The 13584-nt window shown below is 45.0% G+C and overlaps 1 gene segment (V, D, J or C); it reads right to left on the bottom strand.

Moving 5' to 3' along the window:
• Nucleotides 1-546: 546 nt before the first annotated feature.
• Nucleotides 547-1095, bottom strand: LOC130032386 (T cell receptor beta variable 5-1-like). The segment is given in 2 exon segments: nt 547-938; nt 1047-1095. Coding segments are annotated over 2 exon segments (441 nt in total).
• Between the last annotated feature and the right edge of the window lie 12489 nt (nt 1096-13584).

Raw genomic sequence — 13584 nt, forward strand, 5'->3', positions numbered from 1 at the left:
CTTGTACTCCGTTACTCCAGAATCTTTCACTGATTTCCTTCATTGATCTTATAATTGTTACTCCACTTTCAGTGGACTTCCCAGTCTCTATCTGCTAAAACTTTGGCAATCACCATTTGAAGACACAATTTCTTTGCATTTGATTAAGTCCCTGAATAGGGTCCCATCCCAGGGGGTAGGTGAGAGGGATCTGATGACCCAGTGGACAGTTGTGGTAGCACATAGTCGCAGCTACCGATTCTGTGAATAATTCTGGTTTCCCATTTCACAGGTATCCTCTCTTTGTGAAAAGTGAGAAGCTACCATGACATGTAAGCAGAATGAGACTCAGAAACGCAAAATCTGGTTGTACAAAGTACCACGCTGGAAACACCCTGTAGTTGGTTCTGCAATCTATTGTTGGGTTCATCAAATCCATGATGATGTTTGTAACAATGTGATACTTGAATGCAACTTTCATTCACTTAAACATCTGGTGCAACAGTACATATCCTGCGTGATTCTGACACATTGAATCCTCCCCATACACAGAGTGACTGTCCTCATTCAAGGGGACTGAATGGTGGCTCCCCCTTCACTGCCACTTCCTGGGCTGCCCAGGGTGTTTTTGTGCAGGTGGTAGCTCAGCAGAAAGGGCTGTGATGAGCTGCTGGCACAGAGGTACAGGGCAGAGTCGGCCACTTCCACGGAGCTCATGCTCAGCTCAGAGCTGGAGTCCTCACTGAACTGTTGGACTGAGAAGTGAACAGGGAGGCTGCCTTTCTCATTCTCTTGTCCACGGTAATAAGAAACGAGGAAGTCGAGACTCTTTCCCATGATCTGTTGGTACCAGTACACATACAAGTGCCCAGATTCATAGTTGCATGTCAAGGTCACTGGCTGACTCCTTGCTTTGACCAGGTGTCTGGGGCTTTGGGTGACCTCAGCATCCGCAGGGCCTGTTGGGGAGCAGAGAGGAAGGGTTGGGGCAGACATAAGGGTGCCTCCTGCTGCAACCCTCATGGTGGGAAGGGGGTTCCCAGGCCCAGGCTGTGCCCAGGACTCACCTGCTCCCAGGAGACCAAGGACCACCCAGCAGAGGAGCCTGGAGCCCATGGCAGCCTTGGAGCCCAGACAGCCCCTAGGGCAGGGTAGACTCTAAGCTCTGTCCTCCTGGTGCTGATAGGATCCTCTGCTGTGATGTCACTCTGTGATGGGCCTATCTGGGCACTTTGCCATGGCCTAAAGTTCCCTACAATCTACAACCTAGTTGGGCTTCACCCCAGGTCAGCTACTCTGTGCTATGTGTCCCCTGATAGATTCTGTGTGCAAATTCCTGGACAAATGTGTGGGTAGGAGCAGAGTATGGTCTCCACGTGACCTTAGGCAGTTTGTTTCCTCCTGCCTGTAGCCCTTGTCCCAAATTCCTCAGCCTTGGCTGAGCCAGATCCTTTCTCTTCTACTTCCCAGGTAGTTTATCAATGTGGTCTTCTTGATGCAGAACAAAACTTTATATGCATCCACTGTACTCTTAGTACAAAGTGTGTGTGTTAAGTCTTATCCACACTAGGATCTATTCAGTGAAGTCCAACCAACTGCCCACAAAAGGCACTGAAACCTCTTCCTCTCTGGCTTCTTTCTCTCTCTGACTCCCCACTGTTCCTTGCTGTGGCTGGGTCCACAGTGCCTCCATGTGGCTGTTAATTCACACTCATTATCTTTGTCATTCAAGGACAGGATTTCCCTCCAACAAACCCATCTGAAACCCATTAACAACCTTCCAGGCACTTACTCCTGAATTTCCAGCTTGGTTAATGTAGGGCTATTCTTCGAATCCCCTCTTTGGGGGATAATACATATGATAGCATCTGAGTCAGCTTCCAATAGGAAGGCAATGAGGCTGGTACGATGGCAGTTCCTACACTGCAAAGGATGAGACAAGACAGAATTTATCAGCCTCAGGCTGTACAAAACACCCTTGGATCAACTCCTCCTGCTCAACCTCTTCCAAGTATTCCCTAGTTTGGCATTTACAATGATTCCTTCAAAGTTCGGAGAGAATTTTGTACAAATATTGTGCATGTGGCTTGCATGCTCATTCATTAATTTATAAAAATTTCAAAATATGGGGCTATGGTGTCGCCAGCAGGTCAATCTGTACCTGTGAGGTGAGTGCATCACCAGCCTGATAGCACCGCCAGACTTTCAGATACCCCAAAATTGTTGCTGTGCCTTTGGCCAGACCCAAAAAACTTGGAGCAAAGTTTATCAAGAAAGGAAACAGTCAAAAGTTAGGTATGTGGGAGACACACCCACAAGCCACCTCTGGCTCAGCTATATAATTAGAGACATGGCCTCTCTGGTTCCTGATTGAACTGCTTAATGGCCATGATCCCAGAGACTCAGAAACGTATCTCAGAACCCAAAGGCTTTTGGCAGAAATGTGTCCTGTTCCTGGAGTAGGTTACTGGTGCTGGGCCACTCCAGGTTGGAATAGGTTTCATGTCTTGGCCTGTTCCCCCTGGTAGCCCGATGACTGCCATCCTCCAGAGACCACTAGACAGTCAGGTTTGGGCCTGCAGTGACGAGATGTGTAGGACCTCACTAGATGATGGCTCCAGAGGCACTTAGTCCAGAGCCCAGCAGCTTGTGGCAGAAAAGTGAATGGACCATGCGTTAAACTACAGAGCCATACCTCTGCGGGAGGAAAAGGGTGTTGCTCCCTTCTGCCTTTTTGCCCCCTCTAGCAGCAAGGTGGCCGCCACCTCAGTGCTTATAGAAAAACCAGGTATGAACCGGCAGTGGTGAGGCAACTGCAGTCTCATGGTAAGGGAGCAGTACTGGCTCATCCTTCACGCCCTACCAGGGTCACAAGTTGCCCCCCACGGCCATGGCTCCAGAGGCAAAATGACTTAGTTCAGAGCCTGGCAGCTTGAGGCAGAAAAGTGAATTGACCATGCATTAAACCACAGCTCCATGCCTCCTTGGGAGGGAAAGGGGGTTGCTCCCTTCTGCCCCCACTCCCCTCAGGAGCAAGGTGGCCGCCACCTCAGAGCTTATAGGAAAGCCAGGTATGATCCAGTGGTGACGGGGCAACTGCAGTCTCATGGGAAGAGGGGCGGTAGTGGCTCGTCCTTCATGCCCTACTGAGGTCACAAGTTGCCCCCCATGAACGGCTCTACGGCACAACCAAAACACCAGATGCACAGAAACCAATCTCGTAATTATCTGGCTCTTTGCAGAAATCCAAAATTGTGCGGCCACTCTCGTGGCCACGTGACATTACATGATTCTCATAACCAGCTATAGAAAACAAAGCATTTCACAATACCTTTTCAGCAATTCTGATTGTTGGGGGGGGGGAATTCTAAATGATAATGGTGCATCTTTTGTCGAAATAATGAATGTAATCAATGTAGAGAAGAGTTAAGTAGAAATCATCTGCCTCACAGGCATTGGGAGGGGTGGGAGGGGGGTATATTGGGGTTCTTGGTGGTGAAAAATGAGTACCAGTGAGGGGAAAGGTGTTTGATCATTGTATGACTGAGACTAAAACCTGAAGGTTTTGTAACTTTTCCCACAGTGATTCAATAAATAAATAAATACAAGAAGAAAAATAAATAAAATTATGAAAAATAAAGGCGGAGTTCATGCCCAATTAAATCAGCTAGTCAGTGGCTGAATAAATAGCAGTACTCCTACATAAAAAATATTGAAATAACAAACCCTGTTATATATCACTAAGTGTATCAATAGGTCCTGAACTTCCCTTATTACATAGAAGTATCTACATAAATATAAAAATCTAAAAAATCCTTTTTTACATTTTTACCAAAGAATTAACAAAATAGCCTGTCAGAATATTTATATAGTCTTCATTTCATTTGTTTAATAGGGATGTTTTTATCAATTATATTCTCCAATACCACCTTACAACAGGGCATGCTAACAAATGCTCCTGTGCTTGTTCTAAGGACAAATGTTCTTTTTTCAAGATTACAACAAGATTCTCGAGAATTGGAACTCATCCTTGTCACTTGTTCATTGGACCAAAGTATGAATAATACTTGATACGACCTATTTGTGTACAAAAATTTTCCTTATCAGTTAATTTTAGGCCATTCAAAAGCAGAAACATGCAATTTACTTCATTAATTAAAGTATGAAGCCTTTATTTAAAAAAGATAGTGGAGGTAAGCCCCCTGTTAGAGTTGAAGTATGTATTTAAGGACAAGAGAAAGAAGCAGACTCCCTATACACAAGTGTTGATATTGAAACCCTGGGTAGGGATACCCTTTCTTAACCCCTCAGTTTTGACTTTTTCAGAGTAAATAATAAACTTAGTTTTTAAATCAGTGTGCGGCAATTTGCCACAATAAAGCTAGCAATGTTGGCTGCAGAGAATGAGACAAACATGCAAGAAGTGTCAAACTTCAGGGTCCCTTGAACAGACATGAGTGAGCTCACACAATGGTTATTTATGAAATATTAAATCTTTTGTCCACACCTTGGCATCCTGTTTCCATGCAATGAGCCAATATTTTTGTTAAAAGGTACATTAAGAATAGTCGGCAGGTACGTTAAAATCAAGAGCTGGGGTATTTCACATAGCCAAATCAGCAGGCTTCTGAAAATATAAAGGCAGGATAATTTTTTATTCCGTTCTTATCTTATTCTATCTTTCCAGGGCACTAGTTTTCTGCCGTGTTATCTGAAATATCTAACCAGTTTTACCCAGGGGACGATGCCAACCTTAGTGTTTTTTTGTCAGGGGGATGATATCCCACACATGTATCATTATGATATCCCACACACGTATCTGTGATTATGAATTTTTAAAGACGGCAAAGGTATGCTTGTCACGAATTAAAAGTACCAGCCTAAACCTCTCCAAGGATCACAGAGTTCCATGCTGCTGAGAATAAGTCCTCAGAGGTCAATGGGTGCAGAAAGGAGGCTGGCATTTGCTTATTTTTCTCTGTTAAGTGTCCTGGTACCTGAGAGACCCTGGAATAATGAGTCTACCAGAACCCACAGAGCTGGGGATGGAAAACTGATTGTAATTAGTCACAGGAATGATGGTTCTTGAAAACTGTCAGTGACTGCCTGCAGTTTGCAATCTTAAGCCTTCTTTATCTTTCCTGTATCGGGAACAACGTTTCTCAAAGGGAGCAGGAAATCTGCAGCACAGTCTTGCCAACATTCTAGAAATTACATATGGCTTTTCCAGTTCTGAGGGTTCAGCTGATTTGAAGATTGCTAAGCTACAAGTCTATGAAATTGTTCTCATACTTGAGAGACCGAAGTGATACGCATTTGCCTTTGCATGTAGCTGATCAGGATGTATGTATCAGAGATTAGATTACGTCCTGTCTCCATAGATTCCACATTCTTCCAAAGCAGCCCAGTGGATCTGTGGCCCTAAGCCCCAGTTTCTAAGGATCCATGACATTGATAAACTGATTTAGGTCATTGCCTATCTTGCACTCTGATTGGCAGGATCAGCTCTCTGGAAGCATTACCTAGGTGACAACTACCTTGTAGGAGAAAATGACAAGCAGAAACTCACACATGCAGGGTTGTAGTGATAGGACAATGGGAAGGGTGTTTGCCTAGCCTGTAGGATCAATTAATTTGACTCCCAGCCCCACATATGGCCCCCGAGCCCTTCCAGAAGACATCCCTGAGCACAGAGCCAGGAGGCAACCCTGAGCCTGTTGGGTGTGGTCCCCCAATCAAACAAACAAAAAAAAAAGAAAGTCACACATGCCTCTCTTCTTGCTGCCTTTGACCTATAAAACCACCAGCCAAGTCTCAGACATGTTGTTAGTTGTGTTTGGGGTAGGAATGCACACACAAAAAAATAATCATCATTCAGACGAGGACTCAGGTGCCCTATCATGTGTTTCTTGAGACCCATCTCCAACTTTTCCTCAGAATCCTGTCTGGTTCTCTCTATAAACCTTCTTTGAGTTATCAAGAAATAGAAGTTTCCAGAGCCTCTTTTAGAAATATGTTTTAAAGAATTGTATATGGATGGTATAGGTAAGAGAAATAAGCATTGGTGCTCTCTTGAATTCACTCTTGATTAAATAAAATTAAAAGAAAATAAAATTTGTCTTTAAAAAGTTTATATTACAGTTTTTGGCTTGCTGATGCATTGGCGATGATTGATGAGTCAGTGCAATTATATCCTCAACTATATCATGTCGGGGGCCACAAATGAGATGAAGTCGTGAAACGGAGGGGCCCCCTGTAAGCAGAACAAGGCTGTTTCAGTTGTGAGAACAAGTTCAGAGCCAGGTCAGATGAAAATCTAGAACAGAAATTCTTTCCGGGAAAATGCATTTCACAAGTACAGGCTGCCAGGACACAAGTGTGGACACCAAGCACTGAAAGGTGTGAGCAGCTGTCTCAGGCGGGCCAGTCCATCTGGTGCCGGATGTGTCAGTCAGTCCTGATAAAATAGAAGACTGAATTTATATTTTTAAATTTATTTTATTTTATTTTTTGCTCTTTGCATCATGCACAGGGGTTACTCCTGGCTCATGCACTCAGGAATCAACACTGGAATGCTGAGAATTGAACCTGAGTCAGTCACATGCAAGGCAAACACCCTACCCACTGTGCCATAGCTCGAGCCCCAGAAGACTACAATTAAAACGTACTCTCTTTCCATTATGTGTCTGGGTTAGAGAGGATCAAGGGGGTATTTGCATGGAATTTGGAATAAAGAAATAAAAAGTTACCCTTATTCCTAGATGTTAGTGGTCATATACCGTGAAGCACAGAGACAGAATAGACTTGTTAGTTGATCAGGGGGTACACTTGATTTTTTGCTCTGGAACAGCTCAACTTTCCAAAAGTTGGCCAGTAACAGATTTAGCCCATGGTGGACTGTGTACTCACACAGGGTTCCCACACAGCATCTTGAGTCACCCTATCAGCACATGCCCTGATCCTCTGTTATATTTTGCTCAAGGTCTCCTGAGAGGTCAGGCACTCTCTGTTGACTTATGACCAGTCTTGGCACCTTGTCCTGTCCCAGAGGCCAGAACTATGTGTCTGAGAGGACTTCACCATAGCTCCTCAGTCTCTCCCTCAGCTGTTAATGGTTTTCTTCCTGGAAATTCCTCTTCCCCAAAATCTATAAATGGTTCAGATATTTTTGGAAGAAGATATTAATAGGAATTAGACAAATGGTATTTTATACTACAGCTTACGTCAAGAAAACAATATTTAAGAGAAAATTCTGGAAATGTCACTCTATTCTTAGTAGGTTGATGTTAAGAAGAAGTCATATGAATAAAGAAACACCTAGATGAACCTACCTCCCAGCCACAAAGGACACCAGGAGAAGCACTTGAACCTATCTTAGAGATTTCCTGTTCGTTGTCAAAAGCAACGTGTGTCCAGTTATTATGGCAGGGACTGATTTCTCTCAACTGGTATTGGCTCTTGTCAAGGAGAATCTGAGATCAAGAAATTTCTAGAACTGGCTTGCTCATTCATTCATTATTGATTATTCATTCACCTCATAATTCTTTATGAATGGGCACTCATAAAGAATGAGTGCCAGCGCCTTCTCCAGATGGAATCCCGGCAACCATGAGCTTCTACAAGCATGGTTCTGGTATGCGAGCACCAAGACTATTCTTCTGAGCCACATGGGTACGCTGGTCCTGGCAGTTCCTCCCCGGCTCCCAGTCAGCCCCTGATCACAGAACTCATGCCACCAACCAGCCCCCAGCGCCATCTTGCCACACACAGCAGAGAAGAAACCTGGCCAGTGGGCTCCACAACACATGGAGAATTCTCCGGGCCCCATAATGAGCCAATATCACTGGGAGGTCCAAGATGGGGTAGGTGCTGTCTCCCTGCCTTCTCCAGATGGAATCCCAGTGACCATGAGCTTCTACAAGCCTCACTCTGGTATGTGGGCACCAGGACTATTCTTCCAAACCGCGTGGCTGCTTATGCAGCCGTGCAACCTTTCCTGATATGCAAAGTGAGCAATGGAAAGTAAATGATCTAGCATCTGTCCCTGGAAGGCAGGCTTGAATAGTGGTGGGAAAATTTGAGCAAAATATAATGCCCAACTGAAGTGCAACTGGACTGTGCATGAAACTGTGTGCTATGCTGCCCTGGGAAGGGAAGGGTGTTTGTCCCTCTACCTGTCCCCCCTTGCGGCACTGGCATGGTGGTCTCCAACTTTTAGAGCCTAATGGACAGCCAGGTATGAGACTGCATTGACAAGGCACCCAGGGTCTCATGGTTTGGCGGGTGGAACCGGCCCTGCTCCACGCCACGACAAGGCCCTGAGTTGCCACTCACAAATGCTTCCTCTGGCTCCTGAAAACCATGATCCCAGGGGCACACAAACCAATCTCAGAACCCAGGGGCTTTAGGCAGTAATCCTTCTAGATTTATTACTAAAGTATCAGAAATCCAAAATCACATGACTGCAATAGTGGCCACGCAACATCATATGCTCTTCATAATTAGCAATAGAAAGCAAACATCATATGCTCTTCATAATTAGCAATAGAAAGCAAATCTAATGATGTTTTTTTGGCAGGTCTGAATGTTGGGGAAAATTCCAAATCATAATGTTGGGTCTTTTGTCGTAATACTGAATGTGATAAACGTAGAGAGAGAGAGAGTGGAAATCTGCCAACAGGCAGTGAGAGGGGTTGGAGGGGGTGTATACTGGGGTTCTTGGTGGTGGAAAATGTGCACTGGTGAAGGGACAGGTGTTTGATCATTGTATGACTGACCACACGTAAACTGAAAGGCTTTGTGACTGTTCTCACGGTGATTCAATGAAAAAAAAATGAGTACAAGGAATATTGTTTATTGAATAGATGAGCTATTTTTTTTCTCCTCCCATAAATTTAAAACCTATTTATTCAGACAAATAACCAAACTAGAAACTTCCAATTTAGATAAATCCTGGGCCCGCAGGGAGTAGACAATCTGATCAGATGTGAGAAAGAGATGAATTGCTAAACTGGCCTTAGCCAGCTTGGGCTTGGTTCATTCTTCAGTCCAGGCTCTGGTTGGGTCCAGGTCAAGCTAAGACTCCCCAACAGAACCTCAGCTCAAGTGAGTTCACAGTGAATGACTGAAAAGGCAGAGCTTCAGGATTCTGACACTGAGAATCTGCAAAGGCTGTCTGGGGCCTGTGGGAGCCGGGTGCCCTGTATTTGTGTGCAGAGAGGAGCAGCCCTGCAGCACTGTGGACAAACTGCTGGAGCACCAATACACAGATGTCTGGGAGGGTGCAGTCAACTCCAGCGTGAGGTGAAAGCGCTCGGTCTTCTCTTTAGAGATGCTGTACCCACCTGCCACTTCTCCTTTCTCCATGACGTTGGCTCCAAACAAGTAATAGACCAGCTTCAGCCCTTCTCCCTCGTCTTGTTGGTACCAGTACATGTTACTCTGCTCCATATCCTGTGCACATATCAGTGTCACACTCTGTCCTGTCTTCAAGAGCTGGAAAGTGGGGGTCTGAGTGACACCTGCCTGCCCCAGACCTGTGGACAGAGGAGGTGGAAGCTGCAGGTACACCTGAAAACTGAGCAATGTCACCATGAAGGAGCTCACCTGCCTGCAGCAGCCAGAGGGTTACACAGGACAGGAGAGGGGCGCTCATGACAGAGGCAAGGAAGAGGAGGGTCTGCTATGTGTGTGACGAGGGGGGACAGACACTCAGGTACTCATTCTGAGGTGTCACCTTTTGCTAGACCCCAAAACATCCAGTCTGAGGCCACACCCCTTCCCACAGAGGAAGTGCACCAGTGTGCTGCTTAGAATGAAAGCAGCACGCTTTTGTAAATCACAGGTCTTATTAGTTCTTTCCTTTGCTAACCTTTTTGTAACTTATACTTTTTTCCTGAGGTGAACTTTTTACAACTCAATGGCCTTACTCACAAATATGTCTGTGATTCTGAGGAGTCCTAAGAAGTTTTATGGATTCCCAGTGGCTTTTATGACTTCTGTGACCATGTGACTCCTTCTGAGATCTCTATAGGACTTTCTGCCTTTGTTATATTGTCATCCCTTCCATCTGTTTGCTATGCAGTTTTATCAGAATGCAAAGTCTGCTCAGCAACAATTAAGGCAGAGTTTTCTTTGTCAGATCAAGCCTCTGAGGACAGGACTGAGGAGCAGGTGAAATACAGACCCAGGATGAGCATTGGCCAAGGGGGGTGCTCCAGGTTTATTGGAAACCCTTTCTTCACAAAGAGTGGTACGGGTGCATGTCCTGGTGAAATAACAGACTGCAATAATAATATAATGAGGTTCAAAGATGCGCAAAAATAATGTATTTCTTTACACAAACTATCATAGGTGGAAATGCACCATATTTCATTCAATACTCTGCTGTTGGTTCATCATATTCATTATGGTGTTGAAACAATGTGATCTGAGAAGGTTCCTTTCCTTCATGTATGTAAGTAAAACACATACTTTATCTCATGATTCTGTAGTACTAAATGCTCTCCGAGAGAGAGAGAGAGAGAGAGAGAGAGAGAGAGAGAGAGAGAGTGCCCTTTGCACAGCAGAGCCTGGCTGCCTGGCAGTCTCCCTGACTGCCACTTCCTGGGCTGGCCAGGGGTGTTTTTGTGCAGGAGGCAGCTGAGCAGGCAGGGCTGTGAGGCTGCTGGCACAGAGGTACAGGGCAGAGTCGGCCACTTCCACGGAGTTCACTTTCAACTCAGAGCGAAAGTCATTATTGAACTGTTGGACTGAGAAGCGATAAGGGAGGCTGCCTTTTTGATACTCTCTCCCACCAGAATATGAAACAAGGAAGTCATGACTCTTTCCCAGGGCTTGTTGATACCAGTACACAGACTGGTGCCCGGATTCATAGTTGCATGTCAAGGTCACTGGCTGACTCCTTGCTTTGACCAGGTGTCTGGGGCTTTGAATGACCTCAGCATCCGCAGGGCCTGTTGGGGAGCAGAGAGAAACGGCTGAGGGCAGACACAGGGTTGCCTCATGCTGCAGTCCTCATGGTGGGAAGGGGGTTCCCAGGCCTGGCAAAGCACATCCCAGGCCCTCCCTGTGCCCAGGACTCACCTGCTCCCAGAAGACCAAGTACCACCCAGCAGAGAAACCTGGAGTCCATGGCAGCCTCAGGGCCCTGACAGCCCCTGGGGCAGGTCAGGATCCAAGCTCTGTCTTCCTGATGCTGATAGGATCCTCTGCTGTGATGTCACTGTGTGATGAGCCTCTCTGAGCACTTTGCCCTGGCCTAAAGTTCCCTACAATCTACAACCTAGTTGGGCTTCATCCTGGGTCAGCTACTCCGTGCTATGTGTCCCCTGATATATTCTGTGTGCAAATTCCTGGACAAATGGGTGGGCAGGAGCAGAGTATGGTCTCCACGTGACCTTAGGCAGTTCGTTTCCTCCTGCCTGTAGCCCTTGTCCCAAATTCCTCAGCCTTGGCTGAGCCAGATCATTTCTCTTCTACTTCCCAGGCAGTTTATCAATTTGGTCTCCTTGATACAGAATGAATCTTCATATACACCCACTGCATCCTTACTAGAAAGAATGTGTTAAGTCCTATATACATTAGAATTTATTCAGTGAAGTCAAACCATCTGCCCCTAAAAGGTACTGAAGCCACTTCCTCTCTGGCTTCATTCTCTCTCTGACTTCCCATTGTTCCTTGTTGTATAGGGGTCCACAGTGACACCATGTGGCTGTTAATTTTGTATCATTGTCTGTGTGACAGGATTTCCCTCCAACACACCCCTCTGAGACCAATTAACACACCTCCCAAGCAACTACTCCTGAATTTTCAGCTTGGTTAACTTAGGGGTGTTCTTTGAATCCCCTCTTAGGGGGTGAAGGCACATGATAGTGTCTGAACCAGCATCCATCAGGAAGGGAACGATGCTGGTACCATCCTACACTGCAAAGGATGAGACAAGCCAGAACTAATCAGCCTCAGGCTGTACAAAACACCCTCTGATCAACTCCTCCTGCTTCAACCTTATCCAAATATTCACTAATTTGGTATTTACATTGGTTAGTATCGAAGTTTGAAGAGTGTTTTTTACAAGTATTGTACAAGATAAACCAACCCTTTTATCTATCACTAGGTCTATCTAGAGGTCCCGAACTTCCCTTATTATATATGTTTTTTTTACATTTTTACCAAAACATCAACAAAATACTCTTTCAAAATATTATATAGTCTTCGTTTAATTTTTTAATTGGATATGTTGCTACCAATTATATTCGCCAACACCACCTTACACCTGGATGTGCTAACAAATGCTCCTGTGCTTGTTATAAGGACAAAAGTTCTTTTTATCAAGATTACATCAAGGTTCTTGAGTATAAGAAACCATCCCTGAGAGAAGAAAGGCTGCTGGGAGGCTCCAAAGCTCCTGGAGAATGCTCCAGGTCCCAGACAGAACCGAGATCACCGGGAAGTGCCAGATGGGGTAGGTGCCGCATCCTGCCTTCTCCAGATGGAACCCCGGTGACCATGAGCCTCTACAAGCATAACTCTGGCATGCAGGAACCAGGACTTTTATTCCAAACCGCACGGCTGCTTATGCAGCCACACGATATCTCCTTATATACAAAGTGATCAGTGGAAAGTAAATCATCCAACGTTTCTCCCTGAAAATCAGGCTTAACTCTTTTACAAACCACAGCACCCAATAGGAGAGAGAGAACAAAAGGGAATGCCCTGCCACAGAGGCACGGTGGGATTCGTAGGATGGGGGTTGGGAGGGATACTGGGATCCGTGGTGGTGGAAAATGGTCACTGGTGGAGGGATGGGTATTCAAAATAAATAAATAAATAAATAAATAAATAAAAAAGAAACCATCCCTGTCATGTGTTCTGAACACTGAGCCAAATTATAAAAAATACTTAATATGAACTATTTGTTACAAAATTTTTCCTTATCAGTTAATTTTAGATCATTGAAAAGTAGAAACATGCAGTTTACTTCATTTATTAAAATTTGAAACATTTAAAAAGACAGTAGAATTAAGCACCCTATTAGGGTTGAAGTGTATATATAAGGACAAGAGAAAAAAGCAGACCCCGCCCCCCCTCCCACACACACACACACACAGACACAAGGATCTCTGAAGTTGATAAACTGACTTGGGTAATGCCTGTTTTGTACTCCAATTGTCAGGATTGGCTATCTAGAAGCAGTACTTAGGTGACAACTGCCTTGTAGGGGAGAATAACAAGCAGACAGACACACATACAGGGTTGGAGTATTGGGACAGCAGGTAGGGAGTTTGCCTATCCTGTAGCATGTAGGATCAATTAGTTTGATCCTGAGCCCCTCATATGACCTCCAAACCAAGCCAAAAGAGATCTCTGAGCACAGAGCCAGGAGGCAGCCTTGAGCCTGATGGGGGTGGCACCCAAACAAACAAAAACAAAAAGAAAGTCACACATGTCTCTGTTTTTGCTGCCTTTGATCTAAAAAATCACCAGCCAAGTCTAAGACATGTTGTAAGTTATGTTTGGGGCAGGAATGCACAAAAAAATAATCATTATCCAGAAGAGGATAGTGTCTCTTTCTTGAGACCCATCTCCAACTTTTCCTCACGAATC

The sequence above is a fragment of the Sorex fumeus genome, unplaced genomic scaffold (genome assembly GCF_029834395.1).
Source record: "Sorex fumeus unplaced genomic scaffold, SorFum_2.1 ptg000048l, whole genome shotgun sequence".
NCBI lineage: Eukaryota > Metazoa > Chordata > Mammalia > Eulipotyphla > Soricidae > Sorex > Sorex fumeus.